At 40.6% G+C, this 16824-nt stretch overlaps 1 protein-coding gene across 3 annotated transcripts in view; it reads right to left on the bottom strand.

The window, feature by feature from the left end:
- Positions 1 to 16824, bottom strand: part of LOC149165862 (CAAX amino terminal protease family protein) — a 372684-nt gene that overhangs the window by 280635 nt on the left and 75225 nt on the right. For all 3 annotated transcript variants that reach the window (XM_089432404.1, XM_089432405.1, XM_089432406.1), the window contains exon 2: positions 10420 to 10514. In XM_089432404.1, coding sequence (XP_089288530.1) covers positions 10420 to 10514 — 95 coding nt within the window. The remainder of the gene's footprint in view (positions 1 to 10419; positions 10515 to 16824) is intronic.

Here is a 16824-nt window from a genome sequence, read left to right as displayed (position 1 = left end):
ACACAGTTTTATATTAATTCACATTAATATTTTATTTTCCCTAAGTTTAGACTTAGGGACTCCATTAAAAATATTAATTCTTTTAATATCTCCCAAACTCTTTAGAATCTGCCCAAACCCTTTCTAGGTATTGGAGATCTCATGTGCCTTAGCCTCTCCACCAATTTTCGTGGCTAGAGCACATCCGATGCTACCCCAAATCAACAGACAAGCCCACCAAATAGCTCTATAACATGAAAAATAAGCCTCTCAGAAGCGCCGAGATGATAATACAATAGCTAGGAGGGTCATTAGAAGGCCTAGTGAAGTCCAACATGTGCCAAAATGGATGGAAGGGCTCCAAAAATAGTGATGAAGGGGGTGGCCCCTTGATCTCCAAGAAAATGACCTGTGGTGCTCCCAAGTGGCTGTGGGGGCACAAAAACATCCTCATGGGTCTCCAAGTGGATCAAACAAGTCTATATCCCATTTGTAACGACTGGAATAATGATGCAAGCCCCGCTTTGTCTCCCATGGTGAGACACATCCTCATCTGGGCCCTGGAACAACTGCCAAGCGTGTGGTGCCAAGTGTGTAGTCGGCTGGGCAAGGTGGTCTAAGTACATCATCATCGTCAAATAAATGGAACATGAGCAAGCATTGAGTGGAGCTGAAGGATCCCATGATGTGGCTATCTGCTCTCTGCTATAGTGGAGGCCCATGGCTCTCTATGCTCACCCTACAAATGCCAATATGACCCTCTAGAGGGCTTGGACCCCGTATAGGGAGACCAAACCCCAAGACGAAGACCCACCTGCAATCCTGTATAAGATCCAATGCGTCTCCTCACCTTCCAATACAACAAATCATTAGTGCAATTGAGTAAATGAGCTTACAAATCATGGAACCAAGTGGACACTTCACAGTGGCATGCCCTTCCATAATGGGCTTTAGAACGTACAAGTGTTTCCAAGTTCAAGAAGGAGGTTAATCAAGGACCCTATTAAGCGATTTCAACCTCTAAAAGAGTGACAGGTCCATGTTACATCCTTAAGTGGTAGGTGTCATGAGATAAATGATGGAATGGAGTGGGACATCAAGGGAAGGCTCCAAGCCACATGCCACAGTACTATTGAGAAATCTATAGGGCAATAATTAGGATAATTTCTCTTTACTTGATAATTGCTTGTGATATATTTTTACTTTTTCTTACTTATTAGCTTCTTCTCTTATTATTATGTTTGTTTTTATCATCAAACAGCTATCAAAACAATAAGAACAAGAATACACAAGAACACTGGATATAGGCTACAAGTCCGGGCCAAAACCTCTCCATCTGAGAGGAAAACCCGTAAATCTCTTCTCTTCTTATAGATTCTTCAATTGACGAATTCCAAGACCTCTAGACCAAGACCAATACCCTTCCAAGACCAAGTCCAACCTCCTTGATGATGTGCTTCCTTTTGTCCAAGTCAAACCCAGTCAAATCTCTTCCAGCAGCACAACTTCGACCCCAGCAACAGAATTTCGGCCTCTACTGTAGGTTTGAAATTCCCCCCCCCCCAATAGCAGCAGCTTCCACACGTGTGAGCTTATTTAGGGCTTCCAAGACTTCTTCAAACCTTCGCTTGACTTTCTCCTTCTTCTAGGGCTTGAGGATGACCTAATTCGACCTTCTTTCTGCTCCTTTTCCAAGTTCAATCCTGCAACAGCAAAACCCTAACCCAACAACAGAAACCCTAGCTTCCTTTCTTCGCACGTGTGAAGAGAGAGAGAGATAAAATAGCCCAAACACTTGATCCTTGTCCTTCTCCTTCTTTGCTAGCCTCTTTCTTCTTCTCCTTTGCTTGCTTGATGAGAGAATGAATTGTGTCTCTAGGAGGTCGAGTTCCCTCCTATATATAGGCTTCCAAGGTGGACGAAGTTCCTCAAAATAGGTTGACTTCTTAGCTGGCAGGCCGACTTGGTCTTGAAGGGTATTTTGACACTTTTAAATACAAAAATAATTATTTTTACAAGTTACAATGTGCCCGATGGGGTCTTCAACATATGACAATGACTCTTTTGACTTCTTGACCTAGGACAACCCCTAGAAGCTGCTTGACCTCTAAAATAAAGGACCTTGAGCATGAAACCCATGCTCCAAAAATGATAAAAATAATTTTTCTTTCATTTTACAATATACAAGAATCAAAAAATACATTTCATATTTATGACGATTGAACCTAGTTACACATTTTTCAACACTCCCTCTTAACTAGGGAGGTATTCATAAATGGTACATGGATGTTCTCAATCTGAAGAGATCTCATAAGAAGAGTCGGATTGGTAACCCATCTGTTTAGCATCATAACAACCAGCATTGTCACATAACAAGGCCTTGACTAACAATTATATCTCTCCACAGGATCATAGCACAATGTTGGCGAGACGAACGATTTATAGACACCTTCATCATTGTCTCTCAAGGTACATACCCCACCCGGGTGTTCATAGGGTATGACCTTCCAGGACTATTCTTATCTTGGATTCCCAGCTCTTAAAGAATATCGGTCCTCTATGACTACTCTTATCTTGGATGCCCTACCTCTCGGATGCCAGATGCTTACCCAATCCTCCATTCTTTCTTCCCAAGTGAAGACAAGAATGATGTGTCTATCTCTCTCTCTCAACTAGGGAGGATGTATCAACTAATCCAAGCTTGTCTATCAAATATGCAAGCTTCTTATTAGGAAGAGATTTTGTCAAGACGTCAGCGACCTTTTCATCGATGGAGATATACCATAGCTGCAACACACCATCTTGCACCAACTTTCGAATGTAATGACACTTGTTGTTTATATGCTTTGTCTTTCCATGAAACACTGGGTCTTCAGACAACCTTATACAATTGGTGTTGTCACAATGCATCACTGTAGGGTCCATTGGTCCTTCAAACAAGTCAGATAGCAGCTTCCTCAACCAAACAACTTTTCCGCTTAATTCACAGGCTGCAATATATTCAGCCTCAGCACTACTCAAAGCAACTGATTCTTTCTTTCCGCTCGTCCATGAAACCATGGAGGATCCCAAACTAAAACATCCTCCTGTAGTGCTTCTTCCATCCTACTCACTGCCTCCCTAGTCAGAATCTAGATGTCCAATCAAGTGGACATCATTCCTCCTATCATACTTCAGGCAGTACTGGTTTGCTTCTTGCAGATATCTCAGTATGTCCTTGGCTGCTATCCACTAATCATGCTTCAGCTCAACTTGGAATTGACTGAGAACATTCACTGCAAAACATATGTCTGGTTGAGTATTCACCAAGTACATTAGTGAGCCAATCAATTGTCTATACCTGGTTGGATCCACTGGCTTGATTCAGAACTCCTTAGCCTTTTCAAGTTTGTGATCATGGGGTTGTCATAGGTTTGCAATCCATCATGTCAAACCTCTTCAGCATCTCAATCACATACTTTCCTTGACCTAGATAAATCTCATCAGGTCCCTACCAAACTTCCAGTCCTAGATAGTAGTGCATCAACCCTAGATCCTTCATGTTGAATTTTGCTGCTAGTTGCTTCTTGCACTCTTGGATTCGACCTTCCACACCTATCAAAAGAAGATCATCCACATACAAAAGAATGATTACAGGCTCATTCTTCACAACCTTGATCTAGAGATTCGGATCAGCAGAACTCTTTGTGAAGCCTAGTCTTTGTAGGTATGCATCTATCCTTGCATACCATGCCATTAGTGCTTGCTTAAGGCCATATAATGCCTTCTTCAACCTGTAAACATAAGTCTCTCTATCTTTGACTTCAAATCCCAAGGGTTGCTCTATATAGACTTCTTCATCAATCGTGCCATTCAAGAATGCAGTCTTGACATCCATTTGATGAATGTCCCATCCCATCAATGTTGTCAAAGAGACCAACGAACATATAGTTGTATACCTTGTTGTAGGAGCAAATGTCTCTTCATAATCGATGCCTTCTTGTTGAGAGAATCCCCTAGCCACAACTATTGCCTTATACTTATCAATACTTCCATCTACCGCATGTTTAATCTTATAGAGCCATTTTTGGAAGTGACCACAGATTTGTCTTCAGGCCTAGGGACGATCTCCTAAACTCCATTTTTCATTATCAATTAATACTCTTCATTCATGGCATCCTTCCATTCTTGATGTTTGATAACCTCTTCAAAGGTGGATGGTTCTGCTTCTATCAGCTTTGTCATGTATGTTGCATATCCAAAGTATCTTTTGGGCTTCTTACTTTCCCTGAATGTGCCCTGGGTTGCTCCATGTCCTTCTGCATCTAGTAGAGTAGACTTCAATCAGTTAGGTCTCTTTCTAGTTTCGGGGATTACCACCAATTGCACTGGTTCACTGGGACCTTTATCTTCATGATTTGGTTCTCCTTCCTCCTTTGTGCCTTCCTCTTCAAATACAGTAAGTTCTTCATCATCAGAGTCCATCAGGAGATCCTTTGATTTCTTAAATGCAATACTTTCATCAAATATTACATCTCGGCTAACTTCTATTCGGTGTCCTTCCTTTGTATAGATCCTATATGCCTTTGAAGTATCACTATAACCAACAAATGTTCCTTTCATGCCTGAAAGATCCAATTCCTTTCTCTTGTCTTTCGGTATATGAATATAAACAGAACAACCAAAAATTCGGAGATGGTCCACACTTGTTTTCTTCCTTGTGAATGCTTCTTCGGGAGTCTTATTATTTAGTGACCTGAGAGGACTTCGATTTTGAATGTATACAGCAGTCTTAGTTGCTTCATCCCGCAAAAATTTCAGCAAATCTTGATCATGTAACATGGCTTTTACACTTTCTTCAATAGATCAATTCTTTCATTTTGTAACTCCATTTTGTACGGGATTGTATGGGACTATCAACTCCCTCTTAATCCCAACCTCCTTACACAAAGCTACGAGTTCTTTTGAAGTATATTCTCCTCCATTGTCAGATCTTAAGATCTTTATCCTTCTTTCTGTAAGGTTCTCTACTTCAACTTTGAATTCTTGAAATTTGTTGAATACTTCATCCTTGGATTTCATCAAATAAACCTAAGTTTTCCTTGACTGGTCATCAATGAATTGTGAAAATTCAAACAACTAGAATCCTATTGCAGCAACTGATATTATTTCTTCTAACTGATAAATTAATTATTCAGTTTATTACTACGGCAACATCGAAATAAACACACTGCAACATTCACAAATAAAAACTATGGAAATGAAATAGCGTTGGAACTAAGAAATGCTAACACACACACATAAAAATTAACACCGTTGTTTTTGGACAAAAGTCCCCAAAAAACCCAATGCAGGAAAACCGGTGCAGCAGATTAGGGTTTTATTTTATTATGTAACAGTGAAATTTGAGTACAATTTATGGATACCCAACTGGCAATCCAAACAGCAAGAAAATCTGAGAAAAATTATTGAGGGAATTACCCTTCTTCCACAAGCAAACCCGACACAACTTCTCTTCAAAAATTCGTCCCCGTAGACCCTCCACGTCAACCTCTGTGCTGCTCTGCGCAGACCCTATGACGTCTAGCCTTTGAATTGCCTGTGATGAAGTCATTTTGCCTATCTCTGCTGAGGAAATCGCTTCTTCGGCACTCTGGGCCCTCTGGCAGCCTCTCAAACTAAAAATGAATTTCTCTCCAACAAAATCGCACTGCTCTTTTGAAGCAACTGCGTTGTCTCACTGGGAATAACTCGACCCCATGTTGTTTCCTCTCCAGATCTAGAAAACTTCCTCTGGATCACTGTCTTTGCCCCTCAGTGACCCTACTTCGATCTTTGGCTCTTCGGAAACTGTTGCTGCTCTTTGGAAATCAATCTGCCAAGAAAATTGAACTACATACATGTTTTCTCCAAGTGCCCATCAACTTCTTATAATCCTCTGTTGGGACTCCAATGGCCAAGATTAAATCTTAATCAATGGATAGCATCATCATGAAGTTGATCCGTGTGAGTTTCTAGATGATTCTCACCTTGACTTAATTAATTTTGATTGATTAACTATATTCCCTGAGTTTAGACTTAGCAAATATTTAAAAACAGGTTAATAATCTAATTAAGTCACTTCTAGGTGGAATTTCTAAAAACGATTTTTGGGTTTTAGAGATCTCATGTATTCTAGCCTCTCCACCAAATTTCATGGCTAGAACACATCTGATGCTACCAAAACTAACATGAATGTCACATAATATAGATGACCTCCAAGAGAATTTGGAGTCATGGGACCACAGACATCGGAATGAATGAGATCCAGAATTTCTTTTGACCTTGAAGCACTACTTCCAAATGGTCTCTTGGTGTTTTTGCCCAATGCACATCCCTTGCATACTCCTTCATGATCTTCCTTGAGTTCGGGGATGCCATTTACAATTGTATTTAGAGTTGGTAAGATTTTGTAGTGAAGATGACCAAATCTTCTATGCCAAAGTTCACATGGGCTCACTTCAATGTGAACCAAGGCTTGAGCGAGGGGAGTTATCAATTTGTAAAGTCTTCCTTCACAGATCCCAATCATCCTGGCATCTTCTATGCTCAAGTTTTTATCCCATACTACAACCTTTCCATCTATGAAAGCAATTCTATCACCTTTATCTTCTAGACATGAAATGGAAAGTAAATTCTTGTGAAAACCTAGAACAAACAGGGTATTGTTGAGATGAATATTTCCTCCATTCTCCAGCTCTAGCGAGGTTGATCCAATTCCTCTCACAGGGTAGCTCTTGTTGTCACCAAGCTCTACGGAGTAAGAGGATTTTCCTTTTGACAATGTTTTTAGTTGCTTGTGTTGACCAGTCATGTGTCTTTATGTTCCACTATTGACTACCCAAATATTCTCAACTTGAAATGTGCCAATAAGTGCTGAGAATAGTCCTTCGTCCTTTGTAGATGCCTTGGTCACTTCCTTCTTAAGAGAAAATAAGAGATCCCATATTTCTTTGATTCCCTTTTTGAGATGACTTGCCACCATTGTACACTTCTTTAAGAACTTCTTCAATGTATAGGAGATCTTCATTATGCCCTTAGCCAACCTTAGCTCCAATACCATGTTGAGAAATCTATAGGGCAATAATTAGGATAATTTCTTTACTTGATAATTTCTTGTGATATCCTTTTACTTTTTCTTACTTACTAGTTTCTTCTCTTATTATTATGTTTGTTCTTATCTTCAAATAGCTACCAAAACAATAAGAACAATAGTACACAAGAACACAGGATATAGGTTGCAAGCCAAGGCCAAAACCTCTCCATCTAAGAGAAAAACACATATATTTCTTCTCTTCTTATAGATTCTTCAATTGATGAATTGCAAGACCTCTAGAACAAAACCAATGCCCTCGCAGCATCTATTTCCACACATGTGATCTTACTTGGGTCTTCCAAGACTTCTTCAAACCTTTGCTTGACTTTCTCCTTCTTCTAAAGCTTGAGGATGACCTGATTCGACCTTCTTTCTGCTCCTTTTCCAAGTTCATTCTTGCAGCATCAAAACCCTAACCCAACAACAAAAACCCTAGCTTCCTTTCTTCGCACGTGTGAAAAGAGAGAGAGAGAGAGAGAAAATAGCCCAAACACTTGATCCTTCTCCTCCTCCTTCGCTAGCCTCTTTCTTCTTCTCCTTCACGTGCTTGATGAGGCAATGAATTGGGTCTCTAGGAGGTAAAGTTCCCTCCTATATATAGGCTTTATAGGCTTCCAAGGTGGACGAAATTCCTCAAAAAAGGTTGACTTCTTAGTTGGCAGGCCGACTTGGTCTTGAAGGGTATTTTCACATTTTTAAATACAAAAATAATTCTTTTTACAAGTTACAATGTGCCCGATGGGATCTTCAACATATGACAATGACTCTTTTGACTTCTTGACCTAAGACAAACCCTAGAAGCACTCAATGGGTGCTTGACCTCTAAAATAAAAGACCTTGAGCATGAAACCCATGCTCCAAAAATAATAATAATAATTTTTCTTTCATTTTATAATATACAAGAATCAAAAAGTACATTTCATATTAATGAAGACCTAACGTAGTTAAACATTTTTCAACAAGTAGAAGGGTAGCCATGATGAGAGAAACCAACACTTAGGTGTATGAATATAGGAGGGTGAAATCGTGGTACATGAGTTACCTTGGAGGGGGAGGCTAACTCCTTGTGGACCCAATGGACAAATGTGGGCTCAGATGGGAAATATGGTGAAAGGGGTTATAATGAGTGAAGGGGAGTGATGGATATAGTGTTGGGAAGCTGGACCACCCAACCAAAATCAGGATTTCCCATGTAGTGCCATTCCTGAAAATAGTAGTCAATAAAGGAGATCCCACGAGACTAGTATACAAGGTTAACCACCAAGTTGGACAGAGAAGACAAGAGTACAACCCAAGCCCATTCTTTCAACCGAATCCCCCCACTAATCCATGCTCAAAAGTGTCCATGATAAGTAAGCCAAAATACCCAACTACATAATGAAGAGTTATACTTTCGAGATTGGAAGGCCCACCTTCAAACATACGATCATAACAGATGGGCGAGGGAGCATAATGGTTGGCTTAGGTGGCGGAGATGGTGGCACATCGAGCTATCTGGTCGCTGCAATAGGCTGTTGGCTTCTAGCTGAGGACCATCTAGGAGAAAAAATTTCCCCTGTGGATATCGCCCACAGGTGGCCCAACTCAAATATGTGGACAAGGGGAGGGGGTGTGCCAGTGCCTTGTGGACCCAATGTTCATGTGGAATCAAAGAAGGAAAATAATGAAATAAGACTTGTCATGTGTGGAGGGGAGAGGAAAATGTGGAACAGGAAAATGGGACCATGCTACCAAAATCGGGGTTTCCCAACTTCCAAGTAGTACACTTCCTAAAGCCATAGGCCAATAGGGGAGATCCCAACGGGACTAGGATTGAAGATTAACCCACCATTTAAGGTTAGGGAACAAGACAACAGTCAAAGCCCTTCCTTCCAAGTCCCCCAATAATCCATGCCCAAGATGCCCAGATGAAAAGCAAGCATAAGCACCCAATTGCACAATGAAAAACATACCTTTTGGGTTGGATTGCCCACCTTCTAACATATGCTCTCAACAAATGGGTGAGGAAACATACGATTGATGCAAGGAGTGGAGATAAAGTGGCACATCACATCAGCTACAAGGTGGTTACCAGGGGCTGCTGGCTACCGGCTGGAAGAAGATGAATAGGAGAAAAGCTCTCCTAGAGGTACCCACTTTTGGAGGGAAACAAAACCAATCAAGCCTTATGACTCTAAAAGGTTGTATTCTTTGTTGCATCTAAAGGGTTGTATTTTTTGTTGTATAAAAGTACAGCTCTCATGCCTACAGTAAATGTGAATGAACTCCTTTGCACACAAAGTAGATGGATTCAGAGGCTTCACAATGGTCCCTTTGTATTTCCTTCAAGCTGCACGTCTTTGCCTGGCATGTTATTTGCCAGGGACTGCCAACAAAAACCCATTTAGGGAAGAGCAGATTCACAGATGTTTAGTGCCATGTTGGTGGTAAGCTAGACACTGTCAAGCATGCTTTCTGGGAGTGCAAGGTAGCCAAAAGTTGCTGGAAACTGTTTCAACAGCAATCCCCTTCTAATTTTCAAGGGAAAATCCATTTGAAAGTCACTTTTCTGGGGGGTTCCAAACATCTGGTTTTATCAGTCTTCATAGGGCTTTGACATTGTATCTTAGGTATCTGCTTCACATTCTATATGTATACATGTATTTTTGAGAATTGTAACATCTCAATCTCCTCTTTCCTTGGGACCTGGTAGGAAGAGGTATGCTCTCAGTTGTTAGTCAAAGGATTTTTTGTTGATTAAAGATGCTTGATTAAACATGTTAAAAATACTGGTGCACTTGCTTATTCAGATCTGATCTCAACCCTTGTAGCGATGAGAAAGATCCCTTCCTGATTGTACTTATTTATTTTCTATATTTGTACATATTTTTTGTTTTTAATATGAGTATTTTCTCAAATGAGATAAAAAAATGTTTTGCATGGTTGCCTGGAATATACATTACATGAATGATATTATTTAAACAAAGCTATTTGACAAACCATTATTTGGAACACATGGCTTTTTAATACACCTTTACAATTAGTGTCAACTTGGACAAATTCAAGCATGTTGATGAAACTCTTCCAATAATTTCAGCAAGCATATTTCTCTCCACGACAGCGACAGTAATCAAAAAAGTTTAGCCATTATGAACAAGTAGACTCTAGGTCAAAAATAAGACAATCTCAATGTTTTGAAATCGAAATTGTCACATAATGCACAAGCAACATTGCTTTCACAATTCCTAGTACATGATAATAGGATGCTATTGCTACTCAAAAGCCATTTAAATGCGAAATATCTGAAATATAGAGATTCTTTCTTCTAATGCGGTACAAGAAAGCACCTAAATCCACATGCTATCATAGTAAGCAGAGTTGTTTTCCCATCCCATGGTACATCCCATCGTTCTGAAATGCGCCAATCCAATGTTTTAAAACTCTGTCAAAAAAGTGAAAAAGGAAACAATATAAGTAATCACCAAGTCAAGGAAGATGTAATGCTTCTTTAATGCCATATACTTGTATTATTATGGAGTGAAATATCTACTGGGCCTCATTTTTTATTCTATATCAACGATAGCTTTATTCAAACAATATAATAACTCATATGGCAGTAAAAGCAGGCACTATACATATGCAGATAACTTGAAGGCAACAAGAACGAAGCCAAGTTTATAGCAAAGTTACAAAACTTCAATTAGTTAAAGGCTAGAGAAAAAACTCAGTCAGGTTGGAGAGTAATAGTTTAACCCGAACAATGGAAAATCTTGAATAATACAAAATTATTTTATACATACCATCATTTTCATTCAGGATATGGAAAAAGTCAAGAAAAACTCCGACTAAACAAAAACCCAATGAGTCCTTGAGGGTTAGAGTTTGACTCACAAGTACTTGCAATAAACTTCTTGTTGGTGAGTCAAAATCCACTGACAACGAGTGTGACTGGGATTGTTACGATGCCTGAAGATTATGTATTATTTCCAGATAGTTTGATGTTATGATGTCATAAGAAAAATCTCTTCAATTCTAGAGATTTGATAGTCTTTCGTCTTTTCCATTAGTTGATGGTAAAATAAGTCATAGTTCTTGCTAGTGGTCCGTTTTCCAGTTAATCGTAAAAGTAAATTTAAGTTATTATCCCACATGTAAGAGTCAAGCAGGTGTTGGTGATGTCGGCATTGATGTCAAAGGTGTTTTGATTTTGTGATGTACTGGGATTGATGAGGAAGTCTACTATTTTCCTGTGTTTGGTCTGTATCAATTATTTTCATATTTATTGAGATTTTCGAGGTAGCAGAGAGTTTATAAGCTTTAATATTTTGCACAACTTGGGCTACTTGAATTGCAATGGCAAGATAGTATTTGGCAGATCTACCTCGTTGGTGTTTCCTCTCATCCCCAGTCATTCCTCCTTCAACTCCGGATGGGTTGCCAGCATATGTTTGTGATCATGATACGGCTGTTGAAAAGTAACTAGGTTCGGTCTTCATAATGACATGTGTAATTGTGATTTTATGTAATTGATGAAAAGAAGAACATAAAATTATTATTGTAGTGCTTGTCTCATGGGTTTCATGAGCAAGGAATTTTATTTTAGTGATGGCTCCCATTGTGAGCCTTTAGGATTTATCATCTAGTCATAAAAGTTAATTTGAGTCTATGTCATATATGAAGGACCCTTCTTGGGCATATTACACTTGTGTATGAGTCAATAGAAATCTCAAGTAGCCCTCCAAGACCAAGCAAAAGCATTAACCTCAAGTCAGCTTCAAAGTGGAATTAATTGTCTCTCCAACTGACATGTCGGCTCAGCTTAATATCAAGTCGGCTTATTACCTTGGGAAACAACTATATATAGTGCAGTGCATCTTCATTTCAGGACAGAAGTTTTGGTGATCAAGTCTGAAGCAGAAAAGTGAGAAGTACAGCGATGTAGCTCATTATCAAGCGAAGGAAAGAGGAGTATAGTCCGAGCTCTTTTCTGATTCGCTTTTGGGTTTATATTATCTACACATGTGAGGCAGCAAGAGCTTAGTTGCAGCAGAAGAAGCTGAGAAAGAGTAGCACTCCTCCTAGCCGATTTGGAAGAATGTTGAATCTAGAAGGGAGGCCAAGACAAGAATTGGAAGAAGGTAAAGTCTAGAAGGAAGGCTGAGATAAGAAGAAGGTCAAGCCTAGAAGGGAGGCTGAAGGTTTGAAGCTAAAAAAGGTCAAAGAAAAAGAGGAGCCAAGAAAAGGAAAGGCGCAGAAGGTTGACTATCGTTCTCAAAGGATCTCATCAAGAGAACTTGTCTTGGTCTTGGAGTGCAAAATAGGTCAAGGGTCGTTGTCTTGGTATTCGTCAATTGGAATCTCTATAAGAAGAATAATTTGTTCGGGTTTTCCTCTCAAAGAGTGAGAGGTTTTGGCCTTGGCTAATAGCCTATATTATGTGTCTCTTGTCTCTTAGAGGAAGAAGAACACTAATAACCTAAGTAAAAGAAGATCCTAATCTAAAGAAGTAAAAATACTCACAAGCAGTTACTAATAGAAGAGGAATCACTTAATTACTATACCCTATATTTCTCAACATGGTATCAGAGCTAAGATGACTAAGTCAAGGAAGGGCATCTTATCAAGGGATACTCAAGGATCAAATCTCAAGGAAGGCATATGTGAAAATTTGGAAGCCCAAATTCCTACTCCAGCAACTGATTAAGTTCCTTCTATTTGTTGATTACTAAACAAAATATTTATTGCTTCCTACAACAAATATCAAAACTAATACATTGCAGCCTTCACCAATTAAAATTATATGCTGAAAAAAGTAACTGAGCAAGAAAGAAATACATAACACATCTACACAGTGATTTTTGGACAAATGTCCCCGGAAAAGCCTAGTGTGGGAAAACCGGTGCAGCAGATGAGGGTTTGTATTATTAAGCCGCAGTTTTCTGAATACAATCTCTAGATGCCTTACTGTCTATCTAGTACAGAGAATATGACTGACAAAAGATTAGTGAGAAATACCTCACACTATCACTGGTGATCCCGACTGATCCAGCCACAAAATGGTTTGTCCCTTGCTGCCTCTGTGCAGTCACTATGTAGAACCAGCGTCACAGCTTCTAGGGACAACGTCACCCCTTCTGCTGATCGATTTGCCTCTGAGACTTCGATTTTGTCCTCCCTGTCTCACACCCCGGGTTCCGGCTTTAGACATCAACCTCTCCAACAAAAATATAGATCTCCTCAAGGCTCTCCGTTGCCTCTGTGTCAGCCTACGCTGCCCAACGTAGCCTCTGCGCTGCCTCTCCTAGATCTCTCTCTACCTCCTCTGCTGAGTATTCCCAGATCAGGAAAAATCTCCAACCGGAACTATCCCTGCCCCTCACTGCAAGAAATCACTTCGAACTGCTCTCTGGCAACTGTTGCGCTTCTCTCTTCAGAAATTCAAGCTCTGATCTCCCACTCGATATATTTTCCAAATGCCCATCAAGCCTCCTCTTATAATCCTTCTATTGAGAACCAATTGCCCAAATAGACTCTAATCAATGGCTCAAATCATTTTGGCTTGATCGTCATCTTCTTCTAGAAGTTTCACCCACAGTTAGATTAATACCCTTTAGTTATTTTAATTTCCTAAGTTTAGACTTAGGCACCTATTAAAAATAATTAATTATTTTAATAAAACTGATTCCGGGTGGAATTTCCCAAAACGATTGCTGGGTATTGTGGAATACATGTGTCCAAGCCTCCCTGCAAATTTTGAGGCTTACAACACATCTGATGCTACCAGAAATCAACGCTCCCTCTTAGCGAGGAATATGCTTTAATAATGCAACCTGCTGAAGCATCACCCTTCTCTGTGACATCTCCCTTTGCATTGTTGATGTCTAACATCGTTGCTCATCAACCACTATGCAAATGTTGCATCTATACTGCTGCTAACCCTACCACTGCCAACACTACATTTTAACTGCAACCCTCATAAGTTCTGCATTTGTGTTGCCGTCGGCACTGCCAACATTACCTCTGCACTGCAACCTTCTCCAATTGTTATTGCTACTGCATCAGCAATGGAAAAGCATCCAAAAATACTAAGCAGGTGTTCAGCATGATGCATTTGTTGCTGGAGTTTTGACTGTTGCTAGTCTCTGCACTGACCCTTTGAAGCCTTTGCGCTGCTGCTGACTCTGCTCTGTGCCAACTGCACTGCTGCCAACTCTAGCTCTGCGTTGCTCAGTCTCTAGCACTCCTAGCCACTGCAGTTGTCATTCTGACACTCCTCTGCACCAACTGACACTGGTTCATCCTGCTACTTCTGATTTAGGCTCCCGTAGCAAGGTACTGATCCAAGAGGTGGACTCCTCAAGGATCCTGCCCAACTGCACTTCTTTCGAACTACAGTTCTATATCACCACACCTCTGGGCAATCATGGCAAACTCCTCCTCCTTGATCTTTGCGGATGCAACCTTCAGATCATGCTTCTCGTCCTTGTCCTTCTTCTTAAGAGGACACTGTGTAGCGTAGTGACCAAGTTCACCACACCAGAAGCACTTGATCTTCGAAACATCTTTCTTTTTCTTCCACTGCTCCTGTTGCCCCTTAGATGCGAGGGTTGAATTATCATCCCCCTCCTTTGGCTTCGTCCCACTACTATTGCTGCTACTATCAAGCTTGCATTTGACTAAGTCTCTCGTCATCTCTTCCTGCTAAAGAGCGTCCAACATCCCTTCCCAATCTGGCAATCTCTCTCTGCCCAGGAAGCTCTGGACAAACACTTGCCATTCTTTTGAGACTAAATTTAGGGCCAACCTCACCTTCTCGGTAGGTTGAGGTGTTGACCCCACAGCTTCCAATGAGTCTCGGATCTCCTGAAGCTTCATAATGAATGGATCAATGTGTTCCCCCTTCTGCATCTACGTGGATCTAATCTTTTGCTCCAAGTACATCTTTCGTTGCTCAGAAGATCCTTCGTATAGCGTGGCCAAAGCTTTCCACATCTGTCGAGCAGTATCCTTGCTGGCAATGTGACGCACTAAATGATCCCTCACTCTGTTGAGGATCAACCTGTTGGCCTTCGCCATCACGGCCTTGTACTTCTTGAACAGATCTGGATCCGTGGGTACTGCTACCACACTGTCGACGTACGTTTTGAGATCATGCTCATCTAGAAGGCATGAGATCCTTGCCTTTCAGATCACATAGTTGGATGCACCCTCCAACCGATCCTGATTTCATAACCCATTAACTGCCATCTCTGCCAATCAAGTTGTCAAACTACCTCCTCTCTCTTCTACACAACACCAGGCTAGCCCACGCACTCCCTAGTGGAATTAGTAGATCATCTCCTCTCTGCTGCTGCTCAGCACTTGAGAAATCAGACTTCTTGGTTTGAAGTCCTCTAAGGAAGAATTCCCTCAATAGTGTCTCTCTTTTTCCTTCTGACGTTTTTCTGCCACAGCAACTGTTGCAGAAAACTGCGTCACACTAGAAACCTCCTCTTCGTTGAAGCTACTGCGTTGCTCCCTCTAACACTGGAAAACTTCGATTTGGAAGTCTTACCTCTCCGTTGACTCACTCAGAGAGAGACCTTCCTCGAAAATTTTTCCCTCCTGGTATGCACTACGCAATCCTTCTGGGGATTCGATTTGCTACCTATGCAACATTTTGACCCTCCTTATCTTCCTCGTTGGCTTCTTCCAGCTCTACTCTCTTGCTTCACCTGTAGCTCCGATACCATGTGAAAATTTGGAAGCCCAAATTTCTAATGCAACAATTGATTAAGTTCCTTCTATTTGTTGATTACTAAACAAATTATTTACTGCTTCCTATAGCAAATATCGAAACTAATACACTGCAACCTTCACCAATTAAAATTATATGCAGAAACAAGTAACTAAGCAAGAAAAAAATACACAACACATCTACAGTTATTTTTGGACAAATGTCCCCGGAAAAACCCAATGTGGGAAAACCAATGCAGCAACTATGGGTTTGTATTATTAAGCAGTAGTTTTTTTAATACAATCTCTGGATGCCTTGCTGGCTATCCAGTACAGAGAATATGATTGACAGAAGATTAGTGAGAAATACCTCACACTATCACTGGTGATCCCGACTGATCCAGCCACAGAATGGCTTGTCCCTTGTTGCCTCTGCGCAGTCACTGCGTAGGCCCAACGTCACAGCTTCTAGGGACAGCGTCACCCCTTCTGCTGATTGATTTGCCTCTGAGACTTCGATTATGTCCTCCCAGTCTCACACCCCAGCTTCCGGCTTCAGAAATCGACCTCTCCAGCAAAAATACAGATCTCCTCAAGGCTCTGCGCTGCCTCTGTGTCAGCCTACACTACCCAGCGTAGCCTCTACGCTGCCTCTCCTAGATCTCTCTCTACCTCCTCTACTGAGTATTCCTAGATCAAGAAAAATCTCCAACCGGAACTATCCCTGCCCCTCACTGCAAGAAATCACTTCAAACTTCTCTCCAACAACTGTTGCACTCCTCTCTTCAGAAATTCGATCTCTAATCTCCCACTCGATATATTTTCCAAATGCCCATCAAGCCTCCTCTTATAATCCTTCTGTTGAGAACCAAAAGCCCAAATTAGATTCTAATCAATGGCTCAGATCATTTTGGCTTTGATCGTCGTCTTCTTCTAGAAGTTTCACCCATAGTTAGATTGATACCCTTTAATTATTTCAATTTCCTAAATGTGGACTTAGGCACCTATTAAAAATAATTAATTATTTTAATAAAACT

Source organism: Pinus tabuliformis, chromosome 5_1 (assembly GCF_031772625.1).
Source record: "Pinus tabuliformis cultivar Carrire ecotype Pingquan chromosome 5_1, CPIR1, whole genome shotgun sequence".
Lineage (NCBI taxonomy): Eukaryota > Viridiplantae > Streptophyta > Pinopsida > Pinales > Pinaceae > Pinus > Pinus tabuliformis.
This window is presented reverse-complemented; position numbering and strand designations above follow the sequence as displayed.